The following is a 23252-nucleotide window of genomic DNA, read 5'->3' as shown; positions in this document are numbered from 1 at the left end:
ATACGACTGCTTATGAAATGAAAACACAGTTGGGCGATTATATTTAATATGCATATCTGCCATCCATCTTTTCGGATTCTATTGATTCATCGGAGAAAAATGCGCGTTGTTTGAACAATCGGAATTTCCGATTCCGAATCGTTTTAGACAACTGACAGATGATAAGTCCAGATCATCCATCTCTGCCTTCAGCGGTCAAGGTTCACTCAGTTTTCCCCACACACGATGTTACAATGTTGTGTTTAGGTCTGAACCTCAGCGAGCTTGTACGGGGCTGTGTTTAGGTCTGAATCTGAGTGATCTTGTACAAGGCTGTGTTTCGGTCTGAACCCCAGCAACCTTATACAGGGCTTGTTTAGGTTTGAACCTCAACGATCTTGTACAGGGCTGTGGTTAGGTTTGAACAGAATCTGTTTCCCACAGCAACACAATTACTGGTGCAGACTAAAATCTGGTCTGTTTCACAGTTCCTGATCCTCTTTTTTTATTAGACAGATTGTTTCTATAAAATTATATACAATCTGGGACTAAGCGTTAAGTAGCGACATACTTGCACATATTTTACAATGGGCGTAAACACAACTGCAGACAGCTAGATGAGGGAAATGCCACGAGATACCATTACAAGCAGCTAAAGTGATGCTTGTTCTGTAAGATAGTCGTCATATAATGAGCTAATGACATTTATCAGTGGCTAATTGCTGTGGAGCACTGCAGGGGTCAAGGGAACTTGTCTTGGTGTTTTTACTGCAGGGTATTCTCAGTCCTGTGTTCGTGCAACAAGACACGCCGTGGGAAGATAGTATTCATGGTGTGTAGAGCATACTGCCAGCATCAAGGCAGCGCATAGTCACGTCACGAGACCGTTAACCTTGACCATCATAGTAGAATTCACTTTATCTGTAACTATTAAACATTTTGTAATCATGGGAACGACTGAAGCACTGATTTTGATGAAACTGACATGCTAAAAAGCAACTTTCCTTAAAACTGTGCATCGTCCCGATCTTTTGTAAATGACGCCAATTCTCTGTTTCTTGAGTTTAACTGAAAGTCACACTTGTAACGCCACAATACTGAGATCATCTATGATAATCACTGACAAAGGTCCCCCTTAATTTGGGACTACTATTTTAACATATCACATGGAAACACAACTGTACAATTATGATAAAAAGGTCCACTTCAGTAATTGGATAAACGTTTAATATCTAAACTAAACACACATGCTCACCGGGCGTATATATTGTGAACAGGGTAGATACGCTATCTGTTGTGGGTAATATTCGGAGCTGTGGGCGTGTTGACTGTTGATGGTCCCGCAGTGGTGATACCCACATCGCAAGAAACAAAATAAGGGCAGTCTAGGGGTGAAATTATCACTTGTTTCTGGGAAGAAACCTGTACTGTGAAATGCAGCTCATAAGACCACTAGGCCTCCCCAAGATATTCACGCTCAACTGCATAATTGTTCACCAATTGTTGGTTGATGATTAACGCCCGACCAGCAATATCCCAGCTACATTACAGCGGTCTGCTAATAATCTGGACCAAACAATGCAGTGATCAACAGCATGAACATCGATCTACCAAACTGAGATACAATGATGTGTCAACCAAGTCAACGATCCTGACCACCTGATAGTGCTAATCGCCTCAGACGACAAGCATAGGTTTCTGAAGACCAATTCTCACCTGGATGTTGTGGGATTCTCTTTGGCTGCCACTGGTTGGACACCAAGTTGCAGGAACAAGTTTCAGAGCATATGTCAACATTGTCAGATATCAGTATCACTATTGGAGAAGGATATCCTGTTGATCTGCAAACATACCCATGAGGCTACATGCTGTGGAGGTATTATATCTGTCTAGCATGCTGGCAACCTGTACTTGTTCTCGTTAATAAATTCTCGCTCGCCAACCGTAGGGAAATTCGGATAATTCCTGTGACTGGCGAGAATAATGTAAGATGTTAATGTTGCGCTTATATACCGGCATGTGTTGTGCTTATATACAAAATCTGCACAGTTAACTGGTCAAAGGATAATTATTGTAAAGATGATGCGACATGATATACTGACTGCATTATTGAGGATGTGACGCTGTTGGTTGGTTCTGGCTAGTAAAGTAACAGTAGAGCTTCCACCTCTCAAGTCAATTTTCTGTTACATGGAGAAAATACAGATGAATATTTTGGGGTCACGTGGGTCAGTATTTTGGTCACGCAAGCTTATAAAGTACTGACAATACACACACTATATAGCAACGTCACACGTACTAAGAAAGAACTCTTTGACTACACGAACCATACAGAAACTATAGCATCTTGTCCCGTTCCTGTCAGAACGTGAGTAGTGGTTTAACCATCTGCGGAGTATTTACTGTGGAGTACTCGCATGAGTTCAATGTGCTACAATAGTCACAACACTTTGTAGCGATATACGTATGGATGTTCTCAAAACAAGTCTAAACAGCGAAGTCTCATGTATTCACAGTGAACCCCTGTCAGACTAGATGACAGTGGTCCCGGAGTACTTGTTCGGATTAACGAATGTTTCCTTGTGTCCTTGTATCTCCAACCCAACAAGAGAACGACTGGAAGGTGGGGCATCTGGATGAACGGGGTTTATACTGTGGAACTTTCTCTGTTTAAGGTGTTTCTCACAGTAAAAGTCATTGCAGATTGAGTTTCACTCGAATCATTACGAAATTTAGACTAATATTTTAGATTTTAGTTGACGTGTTCATTCCGACCTGTTCAAACAACTACCATCACATCCCCGATTCAGCGACAGGTATTTCTGACACTTGCGTGCTTCCATTAGTGACCTCCATGTATGGTACTCGGCCACATCTAAACAGCTTCATGAATTCTTCTCGAAACTTCCTACCGGACAGGAAGTAAAGGTAGAAATTAATGGCATGGTTAGTGTCAGCCAGTTGGGTAGTGATGCTGTCAAAGAATTTTTTCCTCTCCACACACATGTAGTCTCTCTCATCAGGACACATGTTGAGTTGAAGGATGACGTATACACATCGGGGAATGGTAAGGATGACGAACACCACAGCGAGGATGACAAGCATGATAGTGATTTGTCGTTCCTGTCGCTGAGCCTCTGTTTGGGCAGGCTCACCCACCGAGATACGACGTCTTTGTTTGGAGTATCTCCTTAACAGCAGAACAATGAGGGTGCTGAAGATGATGATTGAGACTGCGGGGATGAAGGAATAGATGGTGGCGCTTGTGAAGTACCAGAAGGGGATGAGATACTGATGATACGCCCCCTTCACTGTGCACGTATAGCTTTCATAATGGGTGACTGTTGCAAAGATGTGACTGTGGATGAGAGCCAGGAAGAGGAACACGCCCACCATGATTCCAGTCGCCTTCTTCAGGGACCAGATCAGCCCCACCTTCATGGGGAAAGCGACAGCTGTTAACCTTTCAGCGGAAATTATTATCAGAATCCAGTTTGCAAATGCTGGGCATGTTAAACCGAAGAAAGTCAAAAACTGGCATCCCGTTTCGTCGATGGGAAACTTCTTCTGATGAGACTGATTAAAAATAATCTTCAAAATGATGGCCAAATTGTCCACGATGGACAGCACTGCCACGTAGAGAAAGGACGTGGCAAGTCTCTGTCTGGACATCCTGATGATGACTACAACGCTGAGAACATTCCCAGGAAAGCCAACTGCAAAGATGACCCAAATGTAGAAGGTGTTGAGGAAGTTAGTTACTGAGTTCAGTGCATAGAATTCAGGTGGATATATGGGTGTGGTCACGGCGGGAGACAAGGTGGAGTTTCCATACACGTCCTTCACAAGGGCCTGCAGTGTTGTGTTCGCCATGATGTCAGGTTCTTTCTGAAACACAATATTAGACATTCAGCTGCCACTACATGTGATTAACAAAAATGAGAAATGAGACATAAAAATTTATACGTTATATTAACCAATCAGAATTAAACCTTCTTCAGAGTTAAGTTAGATCTCTTCTTGAGTCAGCATCTGAACAGAAGTTATCTCTCAGTGTGATGTCGACTGTTTACAAAAACATAGTTGAAGTGTACAGGCTTTATGCCTGGCACCAAGAGATACAGCTTGGAGCTGTTTGTTATGCTACAGCCCGGAATGTTGTGTTCCTGATAATACATTTGACGTTTATAAATGTTCATTCGTACGTGAATAGGCATTTCAAAACAGTTTATACACTGCAGCTTTGAGAAGGAAAGATATATGCTCCATGTAAAAAGAATACCGTTGCATTATAATTGTTACAGTAAATCTTCAGGAATCGTAAGAATCCACCTCAGCATACACATAGCGGTGGCACCTGGTGTTAAGTGAAAAGTGAGATACATACTTTCTTACCCCACGAGAACCGACCGTCATAAACACACGCAAAGGAAGGTTAAGTGCTCACCTGACGATCAACTAGTACAAGGAAATAAGACATTCCATCACACATATTTTGTCACTAATGCGTGCAACGTGTTTTACACATATCTACCATTACAGTATTCATCGATCAAGCAACTGGGAGCAAATATCCTGTAACAGTCTTCTTAATGTTCTTGGACAGAAAATGTCGTAACCTTTACAGACTGAGTCTGTTGGCATATTGTTCGACATAAAGGGAGCTCTGAGGCAGCTGGCATATTGCTCGACAGAAACGGAACTCTGAGGCTGCTGGCATATTGCTCGACAGAAAGGGTACTCGGAGGCTGCTGGCATATTGCTTGACATAAACGGGACTCTGAGGCTGTAGTCATATTGCTCGACATAAGGGGAACGCTGAGGCTGCTGGGATGTTGCTTGACATAAACGGGACTCTGAGGCTGTAGGCATATTGCTCGACATAAGGGGAACGCTGAGGCAGCTGGCATATTGCTTGACATAAACGGGACTCTGAGGCTGTAGTCATATTGCTCGACATAAGGGGAACGCTGAGGCAGCTGGCATATTGCTTGACATAAACGGGACTCTGAGGCTGTAGTCATATTGCTCGACATAAGGGGAACGCTGAGGCTGTTGGCATATTGCTCGACATAAACGGGACACTGAGGCTGTAGTCATATTACTCGACATAAGGGGGGCTCTGACTGTTGGAACCCGTGGAGAAGTCTTTGTCACTCTTAAACAGTATGCATCAATGTAAACATGCAACAGACCATTGTGTCCCACTTCACTCCATGTTTTCCCAGCCGCATTTCCTTTGTTCATTGCTCCCAGTTCATGTGGGAAAAATAGATGACGATAATAGGATCTTTACCTTCATTCATACCTGATATCTGATGACCGATAAACAAGAAACTTGAGCGGCAATGCAGACTTTCTTCCTATGACAACGAATCACCAAAATCACGGCGAGAGATTATTAATCATAAAACATGAAGCACCATATGTAGATAATCAACCTGGCGAGATAGCATGCACCTTACTGCTGTGTGCTTGGGAGAGAGGGCTGGGGGGAGATAACTTGACAGGTGGAAAATCTTCAGGGGATTCAACCAAGATTTGCAATGTACTTCTACGGCATTGAAGCCACACTTGAAAATGTCTGCGAGAAAAGATTCACCTCTATTACTGCGATGAGACCTACAATATATCTGTGAGGTGGGGCTGGGGTGGTATGGGGATAGGGTGAAGTTGTGCTTATCTTGCCTCACGTACTTGCAGTTTGCAGATGAGAGGGCTAAAACTATTATTATAATACCATATCATGCCTGTGCGAAACTAAATTTAGTAAAAGTCAGCAAGTGGCTTCGGACCCAACCCTTGCCACTAATATAAGTCTTACAACACTCACCGCTTGGACAATATGTATTGGCCGTATGCATGCATGACGGTCGCGAACATGTATAACACTGTATATCGTGTACGCCTGTAAGAGGTAGGTCGAGCTAGCCAAACATACGACTAGCTAAGCAAGCATTTATAACCTATGCTCATTGAAGATACTCTGACAGAGATTTGACAAGCTATATGTCAAATGTGACTATCCACATTGGCGTTTAAAAGCAGACTGTGTGTGTGTGTGTTTGTGTGTGTGTTTGTTTGTTTGTGTGTGTGTGTGTGTGTGTGTGTGTGTGTTTGTCGGGGTTAACGAATAATCTATATATGCACAATGCAACAACTAATGTGCTGTCACTTCCACAATGTGATTAACATGTTATTGACCAGGTTTTACAGAACGGAGAACTACGTGCGGCGGCAGTAAGACTGCATAAATAACACAAGTCTCAGATACAGACTGACAATAATGTAAATAATTGTCTTGGAAAACAAATCTACGGCGGAAACAGACAGGAACTAGCCCACATACATCTGTCACTGACTGGTTGTGGGTGGAACCACACATATCTGGTCCAAGTATTTAGGGCTGCATCATATTCTCCTTTAACAGTCACTGTACGCCATAAAGTGATACAACACACGGTCGTATCTCATGGTGCATCACATGCAGCGACTGGTGCGTGGCTGTGATAGAGACACTGAATCCGTGAGGAACTTACTTAATAATGGAGAGATTGCTTGCCACAGTGACACGCATCCGAGACTGTTTCTTGCAGAGGCAAACTTCAGTTTATGGCTTGCTTTTGTACAAAATAGAACAACACTAACATTGTTTCTGAAAATTGGAAGAGTTGTTTTATCAGAAATTTCTCCAATGCAAGAATTCTATTCAAACACAGAATCAATTTATATGTGTTGACGAAACTGATATGTCGGAGGTGGCATGCTATATCAGACCAACCATCTTAAAGATGGTAACAAATTACAGATTGGAGCCGTCTGTAGGATGTATGTTAGCAATGCAGCAGTGTTTGCTTTATAACGAATCACTTCAATCACTGCAAATTGTCAGTGTGTGTGATCCATGTCGCGGTTGGTGCTGGATGTCGTAGCCGTGGTATTGGTGACCGTCACCTTAAACCTGAAGGTGGCGGTGTTGCATGTAAAATCAGTGACAGTGACAATAAAATTCTACGTGGTGGTAATAGTGACTGTGTGAATGGTGGTGACAGCTGTTGTGTGAATAGTGGTGATAGTGGCTGTGTGAATGGTGGTGATAGTGACTGTGTGAATGGTGGTGATAGTGACTGTGTGAATGGTGGTGATAGTGTCTGTGTGAATGGTGGTGACAGTGATTGTGTGAATGGTGGTGATAGTGGCTGTGTGAATGGTGGTGATAGTGACTTTGTGAATGGTGGTGACAGCAGTTGTGTGAATGGTGGTGATAGTGATTGTGTGAATGGTGGTGATAGTGACTGTGTGAATGGTAGTGACAGCAATTGTGTGAATGGTGGTTATAGTGACTGTGTGAATGGTGGTGATAGTGACTGTGTGAATGGTTGTGATAGTGACTGTGTGAATGGTGGTGACAGCAATTGTGTGAATGGTGGTGATAGTGACTGTGTGAATGGTGGTGATAGTGAATGTGTGAATGGTGGTGATAGTGACTGTGTGAATGGTGGTGACAGCGATTGTGTGAATGGTGGTGATAGTGACTGTGTGAATGGTGGTGATAGTGACTGTGTGAATGGTAGTGACAGCAATTGTGTGAATGGTGGTGATAGTGACTGTGTGAATGGTGGCGATAGTGACTGTGTGAATGGTGGTGATAGTGACTGTGTGAATGGTGGTGACAGCGATTGTGTGAATGGTGGTGATAGTGACTGTGTGAATGGTGGTGATAGTGACTGTGTGAATGGAAGTGACAGCGATTGTGTGAATGGTGGTGATATTGATTGTGTGAATGGTGGTGATAGTGACTGTGTGAATGGTGGTGATAGTGATTGTGTGAATGGTGGTGATAGTGACTGTGTGAATGGTGGTGATAGTGACTGTGTGAATGATGGTGATAGTGACTGTGTGAATGGTGGTGACAGCGATTGTGTGAATGGTGGTGATAGTGGCTGTGGCCGTGGTATTGGTGACCGTCACCTTAAACCTGAAGGTGGCGGTGTTGCATGTAAAATCAGTGACAGTGACAATAAAATTCTACGTGGTGGTAATAGTGACTGTGTGAATGGTGGTGACAGCTGTTGTGTGAATAGTGGTGATAGTGACTATGTGAATGGTGGTGATAGTGACTGTGTGAATGGTGGTGACAGCAGTTGTGTGAATGGCGGCGATAGCGGTTATGTGAACGGTTATGATAGTGACTGTGCGAATGGCGGTGGTTTGGCTGTGTGAATGGTGGTGATAGTGACTGTGTGAACGGTGGTGATAGTATCTGTGTGAATGGTGGTGATAGTGACTGTGTGAATGGTGGTGATAGTGACTGTGTGAATGGTGGTGATAGCGGTTGTTTTAATGCCGGTGATATTAACTGTGTGAACGGTGGTGATAGTGACTGTGTGAATGGTGGTGATAGTGACTGTGTGAATGGTGGTGATAGTGACTGTGTGAATGGTGGTGATAGTGACTGTGTGAATGGTGGTGATAGTGACTGTGTGAATGGTGGTGACAGCAGTTGTATGAATGGTGGTGACAGCAGTTGTGTGAATGGCGGTGATAGCGGTTGTGTGAATGGTGGTGATAGTGACTGTGCGAATGGCGGTGATTTTGGCTGTGTGAATGGTGGTGATAGTGACTGTGTGAATGGTGGTGATAGTGGCTGTGTGAATGGTGGTGATGGGGGTTGTTTTAATGGCGGTGATCTTAACTGTGTGAACGGTGGTGATAGTGGCTGTGTGAATGGTGGTAATAAAGACTGTGTGAATGGTGGTGATAGTGGTTGTGTGAATGGTGGTGATAGTGACTGTGTGAATGGTGGTGATAGTGACTGTGTGAATGGTCGTGATATTGGCTGTGTGAATGGTGGTGTTAGCGGTTGTGTGAATGGCGGTGTAACGGTGTAGCTACATTTGCTTTGAAAATGGCGGCCGTTGATACCGGTAATCAGTGCGCTCACCAAATTGTTTTTCAACCGCACTATTTATTGCTCGTACTCACCTTTATGTTAAGTCAGTTGTAGCCCACTTCTCATAGTATTGTTACATTATTGTTAGTGTTAAGTAAGTTTTGAATACACCGAGAGTTTAACGTTTTCTCGGCCCGTTACTATGGAAGTAGTGGAAAAGAACTACTTTATAATTAAATATCTCGTTTGCACGTAAGAGTTAGTAAAATCGCCACCTGAAGTTAGATAGGTTAGTTTCAGATCTTTTTTTATACATATATGATGAAAGATGCTATCCTTATTGCGTATAGACATGAAAAGGCAATTAGAGTATTTTAGAAACACTACGAACAAAGTGAATCTTGACGGGCAATGAGAGGTTGTTTTCTCTGACGTCCGCTTCGGTCATATTTAAGCGAAAGACCAAAATAGTCGGGGTCAGTAGGTCTTAAGCATGTAAACACGTCAGTCGGGCACACATGTCAGTCGAATTGGATACCTAGTAGAAGAATATCACACGTCAGTCAAATTGGATACCTAGTGGAAAATATATTGGACACTTTGGAATTTACACTCTGAAACTGGAGCAGTCATTGTAAAACTGAGTCAGAACCCGCTCTAGTGCTGCTAAGTCGGGGGAAGTGCGACTGCCAAGTGTCAATCTGAGCATATTGAATTTTCACATTACTGTCTATTAGCCTTTGAAAACTTAGAGTTAGTGTACTGCCTAGTGCCAATCAGAGCATGTTGTAGTTTTCAATCACTGACCTTTACATTTGAAAACGTAGAATGTGCCTGCATAATAGGCGTTCCTTTTATAGTAATAGCCTGATAGTTGCCTTCTTAAACCGCAGTTATTCATGACTGGTCGAATGATGTTGAAGTTTCTGTAGTCTGCCAGTGAGTTCAATACTTCCGGCAGAGTGTTGTTTTCACCCTTGATAGTGAGTAGCTACCTACCTCATTGTTGTAGGTAGGGCAGAGGTGAAGTATCTCTTATAGTTGCTTTATGCAGGTTCATGTTTTGTCTCTGTTATATGACTAGCTGTCGATCATTGAGAAATTGTAGAATATATCTGCATAATATTCCTCTCTGACGAAACGATGTCAAACCGCATATAGTCTTCCATTGGTTCTAATACAATTTCTGAAGTTCATCAACCTTGTTGCGTGTTGTTTTCACCTTTAAGCTATCTACAGGGTATAGGCCTGTCAGATAGATTGTTGAATGACTAATAGTGCATTCCACGGTAACAGGCGGTGATAGTGACTGTGTGACCGGTGGTGATAGTGACTGTGTGAATGGTCGTGATAATGGCTCCTATTGGTAATGAGGTAATGGGTCCTGTGTGTTGACAGTCCACCATGGAAACACCAACACGCATCAAGTCGTTAACAGGTAAGTGGGTTCCTATGCTGGTGCTCACTTTTGGCAGCACCAGGTACATACATACATAGCGGCAAGTTCCAGTTTGCTATCCATGCATTATGCACCATCTGTTACCCGCCAGGTTTATCAGTAAGAAGTCCTCATGAGTTTGAATTTATCTGGCAAGGTTTATGTACATCGTCCTTAGATACATAGGGCGCTTAGGCATCCAATGCGTGCGTCTGTGTTGAAGTTGAGAAAGTGTGTCGTGGTTTGTTTGGTTATCTGCATGTTATTTACCATGAAACGTTCGTCTGATATCAGCTTGGTGGCTTGTTCCATGTGTTTTATGATGGCTGTTTCAGGCTGACACGTGGCCATTTCAGGATACTTTGGTATAGTGACTGTGTGAATGGTGGTGATAACCGTAATGTAGAGTTCAAATCTTTGATACCTTATCCCAGTTGTAAATGATATAAATTCTATTAACAATCTCTCTCGTTGTAATCTTGGCCGGCTAACGCCATGTAAGAAATGTGAAGGATTGTGTTCATCAGATTCACTCTTAAGAATTGTTTCTACCTAACCGCGCACTCAGAAGTGTTATAACTATCTGGCGACGGGGCAGCTTAGTGTGAGATTGAAATGACTAAAGTTGCTGATTTATAAGGGGGCAGTTACCGCATGATATCAGGAAGCAAAGATGATACCCGGTGGCAGCTGTTTTATCAAGTGTTCATCCAAGATACATTTGGACACCTTTATATCGAATCATGGGACCATCCATTGGCGAGGAGGTCCAACTCTACACCAGACGTGAAATTTACACTCTTAAAAGATGACTTTCACTTTGCCTGTTTTTATTAGATTCCAGGTTTCCATAGAGGGGTCACCTTAGTAACAACGCAGATAGTGTACACGTCACTTCGAAACCTATGAAATAAACTGTTAAACAAATATGAAGGATTTTGTCGAAACCAGCAAAATGCCAACTGTATACATTAAAAAAAAAATTTGTTTTCATGTATGAGTTCCTGAGATTTCTCATTAACAATGAATATTGTTTGGGAAAAGATTTTCATCAAAGCTGCGTCCAGTCAAAACCCAGATCGGCCCTCACGTCTAGAAACCGCGAGGTTTTCACCCTTCCTAGGTTGCCTAACACAGTGTATCTGGAATCTGGTATAATAAATATCGTAACACATTCTCATACAGAAACAGAGCATAGACACCTATTGTGACTACAATGACGTAGACTGCATCAATGCATAGCTTTTTGTCATGGAGCCCTATATCCCTTGTGACCAGCAGGTGATGTATTACATATTGCCTAGATATATCTCAGTGTACCTCCAAATATTCAGAAGCTATCGAATGGTTTACAGAAACGAAAATCCGATTACAGTTTCATCCAGATATAGTTTTCAGATATTTGGTCGGACTCAAAGAACTTTAATGACTAGAAAACCCGAACGAAAGTGTTCTATGTTACGCGGCAAGCAAAGGCATCGTCTGATTGTGATTTTCAGAAATGTTTGATTAGAAAAACCAGAATGTCTCGGGAAGGTTCTTGAATATTTCCAATTTAGACTGGACTGATGAATATACCCTAGAGTAATGAATGTCATGTCATGCTATTGTAGTCATAGTGGAAGATGACATCATCATTGCTCAAGTGCGAAAAGTACAATTTGATAGAAATTTCTAATTTTGTAGCTGCAAAAGGACCTCTGTAACCAACATTGGATACTGGGTTTTCAGATTAGTAACATACTGAGGATACATAGCAGACTGTTTTTTCAGACTGGTAACATAATCAGGAGACATTTTATAGGCTTGGTTTACTGGCTAGTAACATAAGGAGTGGCAGTGCCAGTACACAGGAAAAGACTAACAAGAGAGAACAAACAAATAGAACATCCTTAACCGGCTCTCAAGGTCTGTCCTCAGGCAAGGGTATACATAGCAACCTACGACAGTCTGCGCTAAGGACCAACACTTTGTAGAGGTGGCATTTTGTAGAAGTTAAAGGGTCACATAAGGACAATCCAGTTTATACTGCATCTCTATCGGCAACGCTTCAAAAATCTGTATCTAAACGTCGCATCGCCTTAATAAAGAAGTTGTTCATCCACAAAAGTTTCTCATCAGGAGCACAGGGTCTCAAGTGTCCCCGACTCTAAAGGTCTACTGTTACGGCAATACTAAATAAAAGAAGAACAATATTGACGTTTCCTAATGTGCTTTCAAAGCATTGATCATACACCCCATGTAGCAGGTAATGGAGATATCAAACAGATGGCATCCTAACCGTGTCTGCATGCAGATGGTTTAACTTCTCCAATCATGTTGCAGATCGTCGAGGCATCAAACTGATGACATCCTGATCGTGTCTGCTTGCTCACGGATTAACCTCTCCAGACATATAACAGATCGTGGAGGCATCATGCATATGGCATCCTAACTCTGTCTGCTTGCTGACGGTTAACGTCTTCCGGCCGCATGGACAGGGCGACCGACGTCGAATACGAAGGTAAACCAGTCTATACTTTATCTATACACAGACTGGGTGTCGAGTAGAGGCAACCATTATGTGATGCCAAAAATCAGGGATGACACCAAGTTGTACCACTAGGCTGGCCACAGCAACATATGCCAAAATCAAAGCCATCACAGAGATATGAATTGGTAGCAGTCTCGTGTTTTATAACGGTGTTAGTATCTGCATCGAAAGTCGTCAGTCCATAATATTTGTTTTTCTTCATCGTAGCAGCAAAAACAAGAATAACGTCCGTGAAATAGGGATCAGCTACACTGGTGCCATGATACTGCTTAATTCACCCTGAATCAAGAACATGTCTCACTTGATAAACATTCTCAGAATGCTTTCGCAAGAATAAAAATTGGAGATACCTGTATATCATATCAGGAAATATGGTGCGCTCTACCTACACCAAATTTAGATGCAATATCACGCCACTAAATGCAGTGAAGGAAAATGGCAATCAGTCGAACCTGATGGGCATTTTTGTCCCATTTACGACCTCTGTACAGAGGATGAATATAATTTCAATAAGTTCCAACTTTTATTTGTACAGTGATTTGAGAACGTCTTTTGGAAATTCTCTTCTGTCAATAATTTCACATGTCTATTATGTACATCTCAGGAAAATCTAATCAAACATGTACAGTATTAATTTACCACGCCTATATCTAAAGAAATATGTATTTAGAAACAATTTAAACAGTTCATTTGTATAGTCTTATTAACTATAAATAGTTATATCTTGTATATGGACCCCTGGGCTCATTGCAAATAAACTACTTTTGACTTCTGAGTGAACTTTGACTGAATCATCTGTTTGACATGGTAGGTATGCGCATAATATAACATGATTGGATTGATATTATGTATGGCTGGTACTAAACTACAGCTCACTACATAACTGACTTATGCGAGACAGAACTCATTGTTTGTATTTCATTACTTTAGTTTTCTGTTACAGCCTTATGGTTCAAACACTGACTGCAGTTTCACACTTGGTATTTGGACGTGCTTTGATGTATATTCCTCGGCATTCACTGTCGGTGATAATGAATCATATCGGCGCGCAACACTGTTCATTATATAATCATCTGCAATAATGACACTCAACATGTTCAGATCCATGTTACTGGGACGACAAAGACTTGGTTCTTGTAGAGGCGATATGATACACACTATTATTACGCGCCCGTTGCTTGACTTGAAAGCTGAGAGTCCTCACACTGTACGCAGTTTCGCCGCAGTTTCTGTCAATTTATGTTGATGAACAGAATACTAAACTCGCCTCCGTGAAATACCATTTTCATTAAACTCGTTAAAGATTTAGTATCAAACTCGCTTTCGCTCGTCTGATACCAAATCATTAACCCATTTGATAAAAATGGTATTACACGGAAGGTCGTTTAGTATCCTCTATTACTCCTTTCATACCACTATCGAGGTCCAGTGTGCTGATGCATTTCTAAATGGGTCTACGGAATTCCACTTATGCATATCTAACAGCATACATAATCACGTTTATCTGGAACGAGGTAACATCATCTGTGATGTACTGGTTGATGTTTTATCAGTTTGTAATTAAACACGGTTACTATGGAGACGGTTACATATTTCTCCAACGGTTCTGGACAATTTGTCCAAGATGAAGCCAGTAGTTTACTGAGCAAACAGCCTTGAAATACTAGAGTCCCTCACAGGTACGTGGTAAGTGATTAAAGAACATGCTAGAGCGACATGCAGACCTCTAGAGCTGCAGCTGCCCCTCCTACTGACTCATCTCTTGTATTATGCGTGATTTACCTTCTCGTATTCGCAAAATCAAAAGTCTCTAGAGCTAAATTTAGATTTCAATAGCCAATTCAGTCCCGCTGATATCTTCTCAGAAAACAGAGGACTACGTCGTTACGGCTTTACAAATATGTATGAATAACGACTCGGGGTGTGAGAAGACCCCCAACCTTTCACTGACGTCCTGCACTACTTGCTACCCTCATGTCTATAATATTCTTAAATGACCTCCAAGCGACCGGATTCATGTAAAAGGGAGCACAAAGCCAGAAACCATTCTTTGATCGAATAGAAAATATTATCTTAATATTTCTACTATTGTCTGCAAATGATGCGGAATTATTATATGATTTAAAACATATGTGACAGTCATCTCATAGATAATGAATGTATGAATGAATGAATGAATGAAAGAATGAATGAATGAATTAATTAATTAATGAATCACTGTTACAAACGGACGTTAATCACAGAGAAATGAATATCTTATGCCAAGGACAGAAAGTAAATGTATCGTTAAAATGACAACTTCGGCTTTTTGACAATAAAACTAATCAAGATGCAAGACATGATGGTTAGAAAACATTTTAAGGATGGGTCCATCTCTTATCATAGACGAAAACTAATCCGAATTCCATGCTTTATAGGTACGTAATACTCCACTGTCAAACATTTTGTCTGTAAGTTATTGTCTAATGACGGAAAATCTACACATGAAAGAGTGACTTTGATTTTCACAAACCCTACCATCAAAATACATATTAACCTACAATGTTGGATAAGAGCATCTCGTCATGACCGACTACTTCGTCAGTTAGGGATCTGAAATACCATCCCCTATAGTGTACTTGCAGGAGAGATGTAACATGAGGCATAAAAGCGGAGAAGGGCCTGGGTGAGTTGTGTCCCTTACAAGTGACAGGATAATCAACATACTCACCGGTATGTACAGGAACAGATGTGTTGTGTTTCACGAAAGTGGTAAAAATAGCATAATTTTCTTGACTGTGTAACCCTTATTCTCCCTTAGACTGTTAGGAATCTTGGAGCATTATTTACTCAAGGTCACGCTATAACTTACAAGAAACAATGCGAACTGAAAACTTCATATCATGTAAAAGCAATAGGCAGCTATTTATTTTAAGAATGAACATGTTTGGAAGATAGTCCCAAGATATGCATGTTGTCGAAGCCATACAACTATTTCAATTAAACACATGCCAGATTTCGAATTCTTGAATTATTCAAAACAGCCTGCTTTTCACAGACGTGTGTAGGAAACCGGTAGGTTATCAATTACAGAGATGTTGTCAACTCAGTAATTACGTCTATCTGTCGAGATGTAGATTTTAAGCCAAAGGCACAATTCAATTCATGCTTGTGTCTGTAGAGGGAGATATTCCAGTGTGATGTCCCACACGTCTAATGTCAAAGTCTAACTGCTGAAGGTCTCTGTTCATGCAAAACATTATGCATGCGATGCGATGGAAATATTCCAACTAAATTTATAACACGGGAGCCTGTCAATGATCCACTGTTCGTCAGGATGAACAACCTAACCGTCATCGCAAGGACCAACCCAGACCGTCCGAAACACACACGCGCACAAGCACGGTCTCAAAGAAACACACACGCACGCGCGAATTGAAACGCTGGGACTCTGTGAGCTAAATTGTCTTTGAAATTATGTCTCTTGTCACTGCCAGGAACAAAAACGATATTTCCCGTTGCCATGGTAACCGCCGAACTTTCCGCAGAAAAGCTGTATCGCTGATAATCCCGTGACACCATCATTAGACGCATGCAGTGTCCGGAGTTCGAATACCGCTCGATCAGCTGTTTTTGAGTTCACTATATACGCATGTATTTTGCCCACGTTCAGTTATTTAGTATTTTGCACTAGTCTATACATTGAAACGTCTGTACGTTCAACTTGAATACAGTTACACATATTTATAGGCGTTTTAAGCTTGACAGAAAATGATTCACTGATTTGATAAAACCCAGACGAGAGGCAGACGTCATTTTTGTTTACATGTCATATAGTGAGTAACGATCTCCAAACTAAAGTGAAATGGAATTTTGTACATTTAACATGGCGGTAAGATGAATGCGTTGTATACTTTTCCCTACACTCCTACAAAGACGTGTACATCAGACTGTATTACCCTCGAGAGAAGCATACAACTTTACAAATTTATGTATCTAGGTTTCCCTGCAGCCAACCAGCGTAAGGGGTTTCCCTGAAGTGGTTAAGGCCATAGGACTGTATGACTGAAGTTGTTAACATCAGAGGGCTGTAAGACTGAAGTTGTTAACATCAAAGGGCTGTATGACTGGAAATGTTAACGTCAGAGGGCGGTCTTACTGAAGTGGTTAAAGTCAGAGGGTTACATGACTGACGTGGTTAACGCCACAAGGCTGTATGACTGACGTGGTTAACGCCACAAGGTAGTATGACTGACGTGGTTAACGCCACAAGGCTGTATGACTGACGTGGTTAACGCCACAAGGCTGTATGACTGACGTGGTTAACGCCACAAGGTAGTATGACTGACGTGGTTAACGCCACAAGGCTGTATGACTGTCGTGGTTAACGCCACAAGGCTGTATGACCGACGTGGTTAACGCCACAAGGTAGTATGACTGACGTGGTTAACGCCAAAAGGCTGTATGACTGACGTGGTTAACGCCAAAAGGCTGTATGACTGACGTGGTTAACGTCACAAGGCTGTATGACTGACGTGGTTAACGCCACAAGGCTGCATGACTGACGTGGTTAACGCCAAAAGGCTGTAAGACTGACGTGGTTAACGTCACAAGGCTGTATGACTGACGTGGTTAACGCCACAAGGTAGTATGACTGACGTGGTTAACGCCACAAGGCTGTATGACTGACGTGGTTAACGCCACAAGGCTGTATGACTGACGTGGTTAACGCCAAAAGGCTGTATGACTGACGTGGTTAACGCCAAAAGGCTGTATGACTGACGTGGTTAACGTCACAAGGCTGCATGACTGACGTGGTTAACGCCACAAGGCAGTATGACTGACGTGGTTAACGCCAAAAGGCTGTATGACTGACGTGGTTAACGTCACAAGGCTGCATGACTGACGTGGTTAACGCCAGAGGGCTGTATGACTGTCGTGGTTAACGTCACAAGGCTGCATGACTGACGTGGTTAACGCCAAAAGGCTGTAAGACTGACGTGGTTAACGTCACAAGGCTGTATGACTGACGTGGTTAACGCCACAAGGTAGTATGACTGACGTGGTTAACGCCACAAGGCTGTATGACTGACGTGGTTAACGCCACAAGGCTGTATGACGCATTCATCTTACCGCCATGTTAAATGTACAAAATTCCATTTCACTTTAGTTTGGAGATCGTTACTCACTATATGACATGGCTGTATAATTTGAGGCTTTCTTACCAGATCTAGTTCCAGTGTTCGCGGTAGTGCGTGCAGAAATAAATAGTAAATATGTAGTCCAAATCTTTTGCGCGTGAAATGTTCATTACAATCCTGAGTCATTTTAAATTGTATTGTTTTAAGGTACTTTTTCAAATTATGTAGATCAGAGTCTCTGTGGCCAAAACACGCACACAAATTGTGTTCTTGTTATTTTTGCTCGAAAAACGCGGGCTTCTGTGTTAACGCGAACACAGCAGTTCAGTTCAACGCTGTTGTCCTCTCAATCCCTTCAACCCTCCTGAAGCATGTCGTATCGCGGGAGTGTGTTTTGGGTTTCCTCAGGAGTTAAAGGGCGATCTGTGGTGAATGTGATAAGTGTCATTAGCAAAATCGTGTGTGGTGCGTGTGTGTCTTTGTGTCTGTGTTTGTTTTAGTGTCGTTGTGTGAGTGTATGTGCTGTATGAGAGGCAGTGTGTTGTCATTAGCCTCTCCCGTTAATCAAAATAACCTAACTACATTTCTGTGAAATCCCCAAGGAAAATAACACACAATAACACAAGCAAGGTTTTATGTGCAATGAAGGGAGTAGTTTTGCCCGACGAAAGTGAATCTATCCATACATGAAACAAAGATGACAACAATGCTTTTTGTTGAGCTCCTGACAAGGTCGGAGATGGAAGTGTATGTTGGGGCGGGGCTGTCACCACGTGTCGACACGTGTACACAGATATCAAAACGTGTTCTGCCACGTCATGACTGGTGCTGTGTTCACTCAAGTTTACCTTTCAACTTTGCCCAGGTATCTGATTGTGTCAGTGCACTCTTATCTGATTCTATCAATCATTGCATGTGTATCTAAAGATGGCACTGTACATTATTGACTGTGTCATTGTAAAAGCATCTGGATTGTGTCATTGAACAGGTATCTGATTGTGTCATTGAACAGGTATCTGATTGTGTCATTGAACAGGTATCTGATTGTGTCATTGAACAGGTATCTGATTATGTCATTGTTCATTGATCTGATTGTATCCTTGTACCTTATTCCTCTATGATGCAGTTGTAATATTTCTGTAAACACTCTGCGGGCACATGGGGATTTAAGGGTAATTGCACAGGAAATTCATGCATTTCAAATATTGACTACAATTTTCTATGACAGCATGACAAATACAGCATAAAACAAGAGAAACGACAGAACAGTTCAGTGTGGTAAAATGTCTCAAAAACGAAAAGGTCTCCTTTCGCCCCGTCTCTTTAAAAGATTATTTCACGGAGTTAATACGGCTAATGTGAACTCAGTAGGGTAGGTAACTACAGATGTGACAAAGTGAGCATGGAAAAGTGAAACGACCGAACGATCATGGAGTCACAACGAATAAGTTCCTTCTAAATGTGCCGGTGTTCATATAACGTCCATAGTAGCTGTGTTCATATAACGCCCATAGTAGCTGTGGTCCTTGCACACATAATATTTGTAACGAGTCTGACGGGACTTATGAACCATGTAATTTCCCTAATGTCAGCAATATTCTATGAGTCTTATGAGTAAGAATACATTTCTGGTTTGTTTTCAAAGTTGGTCTCGTCAGCACATGGCTGGAATAATGCCGATGTGACGTAGACCTCACCTCACCTCACCTCACCTCACCTCACCTCACCTCACCTCACCTCACCTCACCTCACCTCACCTCACCTCACCTCACCTCACCTCACCTCACCTCAACCCAACCCAACCCAACCCAACCCAACGCAACTCAACTCAACTCAACTCAACGCACCTCAACTCAACTCAACTCAACTCAATCCAACTCAACTCAACTCAATTCGTTAAGAGAATTTTTGCTTCAACCATGTGGAGTGAATAGGCTACTACTCTGAATTGGCTTCTACTGTGAACGTGCTACTACTAATATTGTTACTACAACATTCACTGGAAGTCAGTCGTACATCTGCTTAGGCCTGCGCGTTAGTTGGAATGAATTTCAACCGTTATTGCTCATGTTGATTTAAACATGAGACATATTTTGATAATTGTTTCACTTCACAATTAGCGTTTTGCCGTTTGAAAAATCCAGTTGACTGAATGTGTATCAACAACACAGTTCATAACCATCGGTATTTAAGCACATTGATGTTACCTGATAACTGGAGAATGGTGAAGAATTAGGCACAGGTGTCACATGTACTATCACCGTATCAAGATGGCTCGATCAGCCAAGCAGGGTACACTAGACTTTACTCTTGATAAAAGACTTCCACTGCACATGATATGGTGTTGCTCGCATTTATTAACATCTCTGGAAGGCATAGAAGCAGGAGGAGTAAGAGCATTTCTCTTATAAATATTGTCGCATGTTTTTATTTTATGTTAACGTTTTATGATCACGGTTCACGGACATAATGAACGTAACTGCACTAAGTCACAGGTGAAGTTTGTAAACATCACCTGAACATCAAAGATATACAAGTGTAAGTAGAAAGTGTAAGTCATACAAAACTATCCGTGCGTCTATGTCCGGAATACTAATATGCGTTTAAGTAGTCTCTCATTTGTCATTTTCACATACGTAAAATATACATATCGAATAATAAAGTATGGTGTATACCACCTACCTCAGAGATTTCCATACACGTTTCCATCCATCCCTCGTCTTCTCCTTAATGCCTATATTTACACTTAACCCCCGCGCTGCGCTGCGCCGTGTCGGCCAGTGTGGGGCTCCACACAGACTAGCCGACTGCCAGGAATAGGCCGAGGAGGCGTCGATACATCACTTTGTGTGATGGAGTGTACAGATATAGTCTTATGTTCAATATGTATTCATTTTCCATCTGGTTTAAGATAAGCGATATGTGCGTTCACAATGTCAAACGTTTACGGAAAGGATGCTGGTATGTGTGGATAAACGATGTGCAGCCTGGAGATGCTTTTCAGATGTTGATTAGACAAACATTAAAAGACTTGTACGGATGCAAAAATGGCTTTGTATGACACACTCTGCTGGTAAATATAATTACTGTAAAATTTATACCCCCCATGTATCTTATCTAAATCTTCCATATATACAGTAACTTTAACACATTGTAGCTCACACAGATTCTTGCCCGAAGAGAACGATCCGTGAAGAAAGAACATAGATGAGTACATAAGATAGTTTAATTAACATTGAAGATGAAGAGCACTTGTTGCCAGTCTGCTGTAAATATATTATAATGAGACATAGTATTTTATCTTACCTCACACATAAATGTCGCTAAGCGCTTTTCTATTATTTTCAATGCACCCCACTTACAAGCGAGGTACATTGCAATGCACCCCGCTGCCAATGACAACTCACTCGGTTCTTCGTGGTAGTAATTCTTGACCTCGAATAACATTGAATGACGCATGATGCACAGAAATTGCCGATGTTTTGCGAATGCAAATCGATCGAAGGGAGATACCTCTAAGTCTGAATTCTTAGAAGTTTGGCTCCAAACGTTCACATGTAGTCCCTGTGAATATTAACACCGTAGTCCCTGTGAAATACACCGCGCTGAATTTACTAAATCCTGCTGGAAAAACAGCAAGATGCAAGATTCGAATCGTTTGATTTACACATTTTGGCTAGAGTGTACAATCCGATATCTATGCTTCAAACAGTTCAAAATTAACAATTAATTAATGTGTTCGGTAAGATAAATACGTCGTTCACTGGTCCCTCGAAGCCCATGGATTGATGTACCAGAATGATCGTAGCCTAATGTACCATCGATGTTTCGGGCTCGGAGAACATAAACAAACATCGCGGGTGCATCAACCATTGGCCCTTTCGTGACCAGTGCACATCTTATAATGTACACCCAAATATTCATCAATCTGTATCTTTATATTATCGTCACGTTGTGTTCAAGCAACACGAGACTTGATCATGTATCATGCAATGGTAAGGAGATAAACAAAGAGTCATCCACCGACATCGACCCCTGATCAACAGAAATCAAGGTTACTTCATCCCCTGAGCACAGGCCGAACTCACCAACTTACCCTCAGTGCTTGTGTAACATGCATAAACATGTCCCAACTCTCCTGCTCTGCACATCTCACTGACCTCTACATGTAATCCCCTGTCATTCTATAAATGGTTACTTACCAACGAATTTCTTCTTGTTCTTGTTAATTATGTACTGTGATATATACATATGGAAATTAATTAAGCAACACCAAATTCAAAGACACATAAAAACTTAACAAAGTTTAACGAAGTAATTTTGATGATTGATTATTCAATTTTGATGTATTGACATACAGCATGAGCTTTTCATGGGTTGATATGACGCGCGTGAAGCTTGCACAGCGCACGTGCATTGCTTTAACCTCAACTTTCGAAAAATGCACTTTTTCCCTGGGGTGTTTACAAGCGCAGGTTGTCGATTGCATTCGGTTTTTCATTCATTTCAATGTCATGGCACGTAGGAAATTATCAGAGGACACTCGTTGGCAAATAATCGGCATGAGGAATGCTGGTATGTCTCTAAGACAAATCGGGACTCAAATCGGACGACATCATTCCATAATTTCAAAACTTTTGAAAAAATACCGGGCCACTAATGAAGTTAAAAACCTGCCTAGACCAGGAAGACCCAGGAAGACCACAGTCCGGGAGGACAGAGCTTTACTGAGACTTGTACGGCGCAGGTCCTTCGACTCGAGCTCTCGGTTGAGACAGGAGTGGCTTCCAGGGAGACCCATCTCGAACAGGACTGTTCGGAATCGTCTGAAAGCTGCAGGATACCGGGCAAGGAGGCCAATCAAGCGACCCAGACTGTCTCCAGCCCATAAGGCAGCCCGACTGGCCTGGTGTAATGACCGTTTGCACTGGAACATTGCCTCTTGGAGGAAGGTCCATTTCTCAGATGAGAGCCGGTTCTTGCTGCACATGGTGGACGGTCGTACTCGGGTCTGGAGGCAGAGGAACACAGCAATGGCTCCACGGAACATCCAGGAGACTGTGGCCTTTGGGGGAGGTTCCGTTATGGTATGGGGGTGCATTTCCATGAACTGCAAGTTGGATATCATTACCATCCGTGGCAACCTTAACGGTGTTCGTTACCAACAGGAGGTTCTTGACAGGGCTGTGGTACCTCATTTTGAGAACCATCCTCTGGCAACGAGACCCATATTTATGGACGACAATGCTAGACCTCACAGGGCGCATGCTGTAAATGATTTTTTGCGGC

The 23252-nt window shown here is 42.0% G+C and overlaps 1 protein-coding gene across 1 annotated transcript; it reads right to left on the bottom strand.

Annotated features, from left to right (window-relative positions):
* Nucleotides 1-1155: 1155 nt before the first annotated feature.
* On the bottom strand, nt 1156-20734 carry LOC137256013 (probable G-protein coupled receptor 139). The gene is made up of 2 exons (XM_067793668.1): nt 20646-20734; nt 1156-3867 (listed from the first exon to the last, which is right to left on the bottom strand). The coding sequence occupies exons 1-2, from the start codon at nt 20670-20672 to the stop codon at nt 2773-2775; spliced, it is 1122 nt and encodes a 373-aa protein (XP_067649769.1). The 5' UTR covers nt 20673-20734; the 3' UTR covers nt 1156-2772.
* Between the last annotated feature and the right edge of the window lie 2518 nt (nt 20735-23252).

This window comes from Haliotis asinina, chromosome 11 (assembly GCF_037392515.1).
Source record: "Haliotis asinina isolate JCU_RB_2024 chromosome 11, JCU_Hal_asi_v2, whole genome shotgun sequence".
NCBI classification, from domain to species: Eukaryota; Metazoa; Mollusca; class Gastropoda; order Lepetellida; family Haliotidae; genus Haliotis; species Haliotis asinina.
The sequence above is the reverse complement of the archived record's forward strand: the minus strand, read 5'-3'. Positions and strand labels throughout refer to the sequence as shown.

Coding starts and splice junctions, on each gene's coding strand:
- LOC137256013 (XM_067793668.1), bottom strand. CDS start 20,672: ATGGAAACGTGTATGGAAATCTCTGAG. Junction 3,868..20,645: donor CGTGTATGGAAATCTCTGAG/GTAGGTGGTATA, acceptor ATTGTGTTTCAG/AAAGAACCTGACATCATGGC.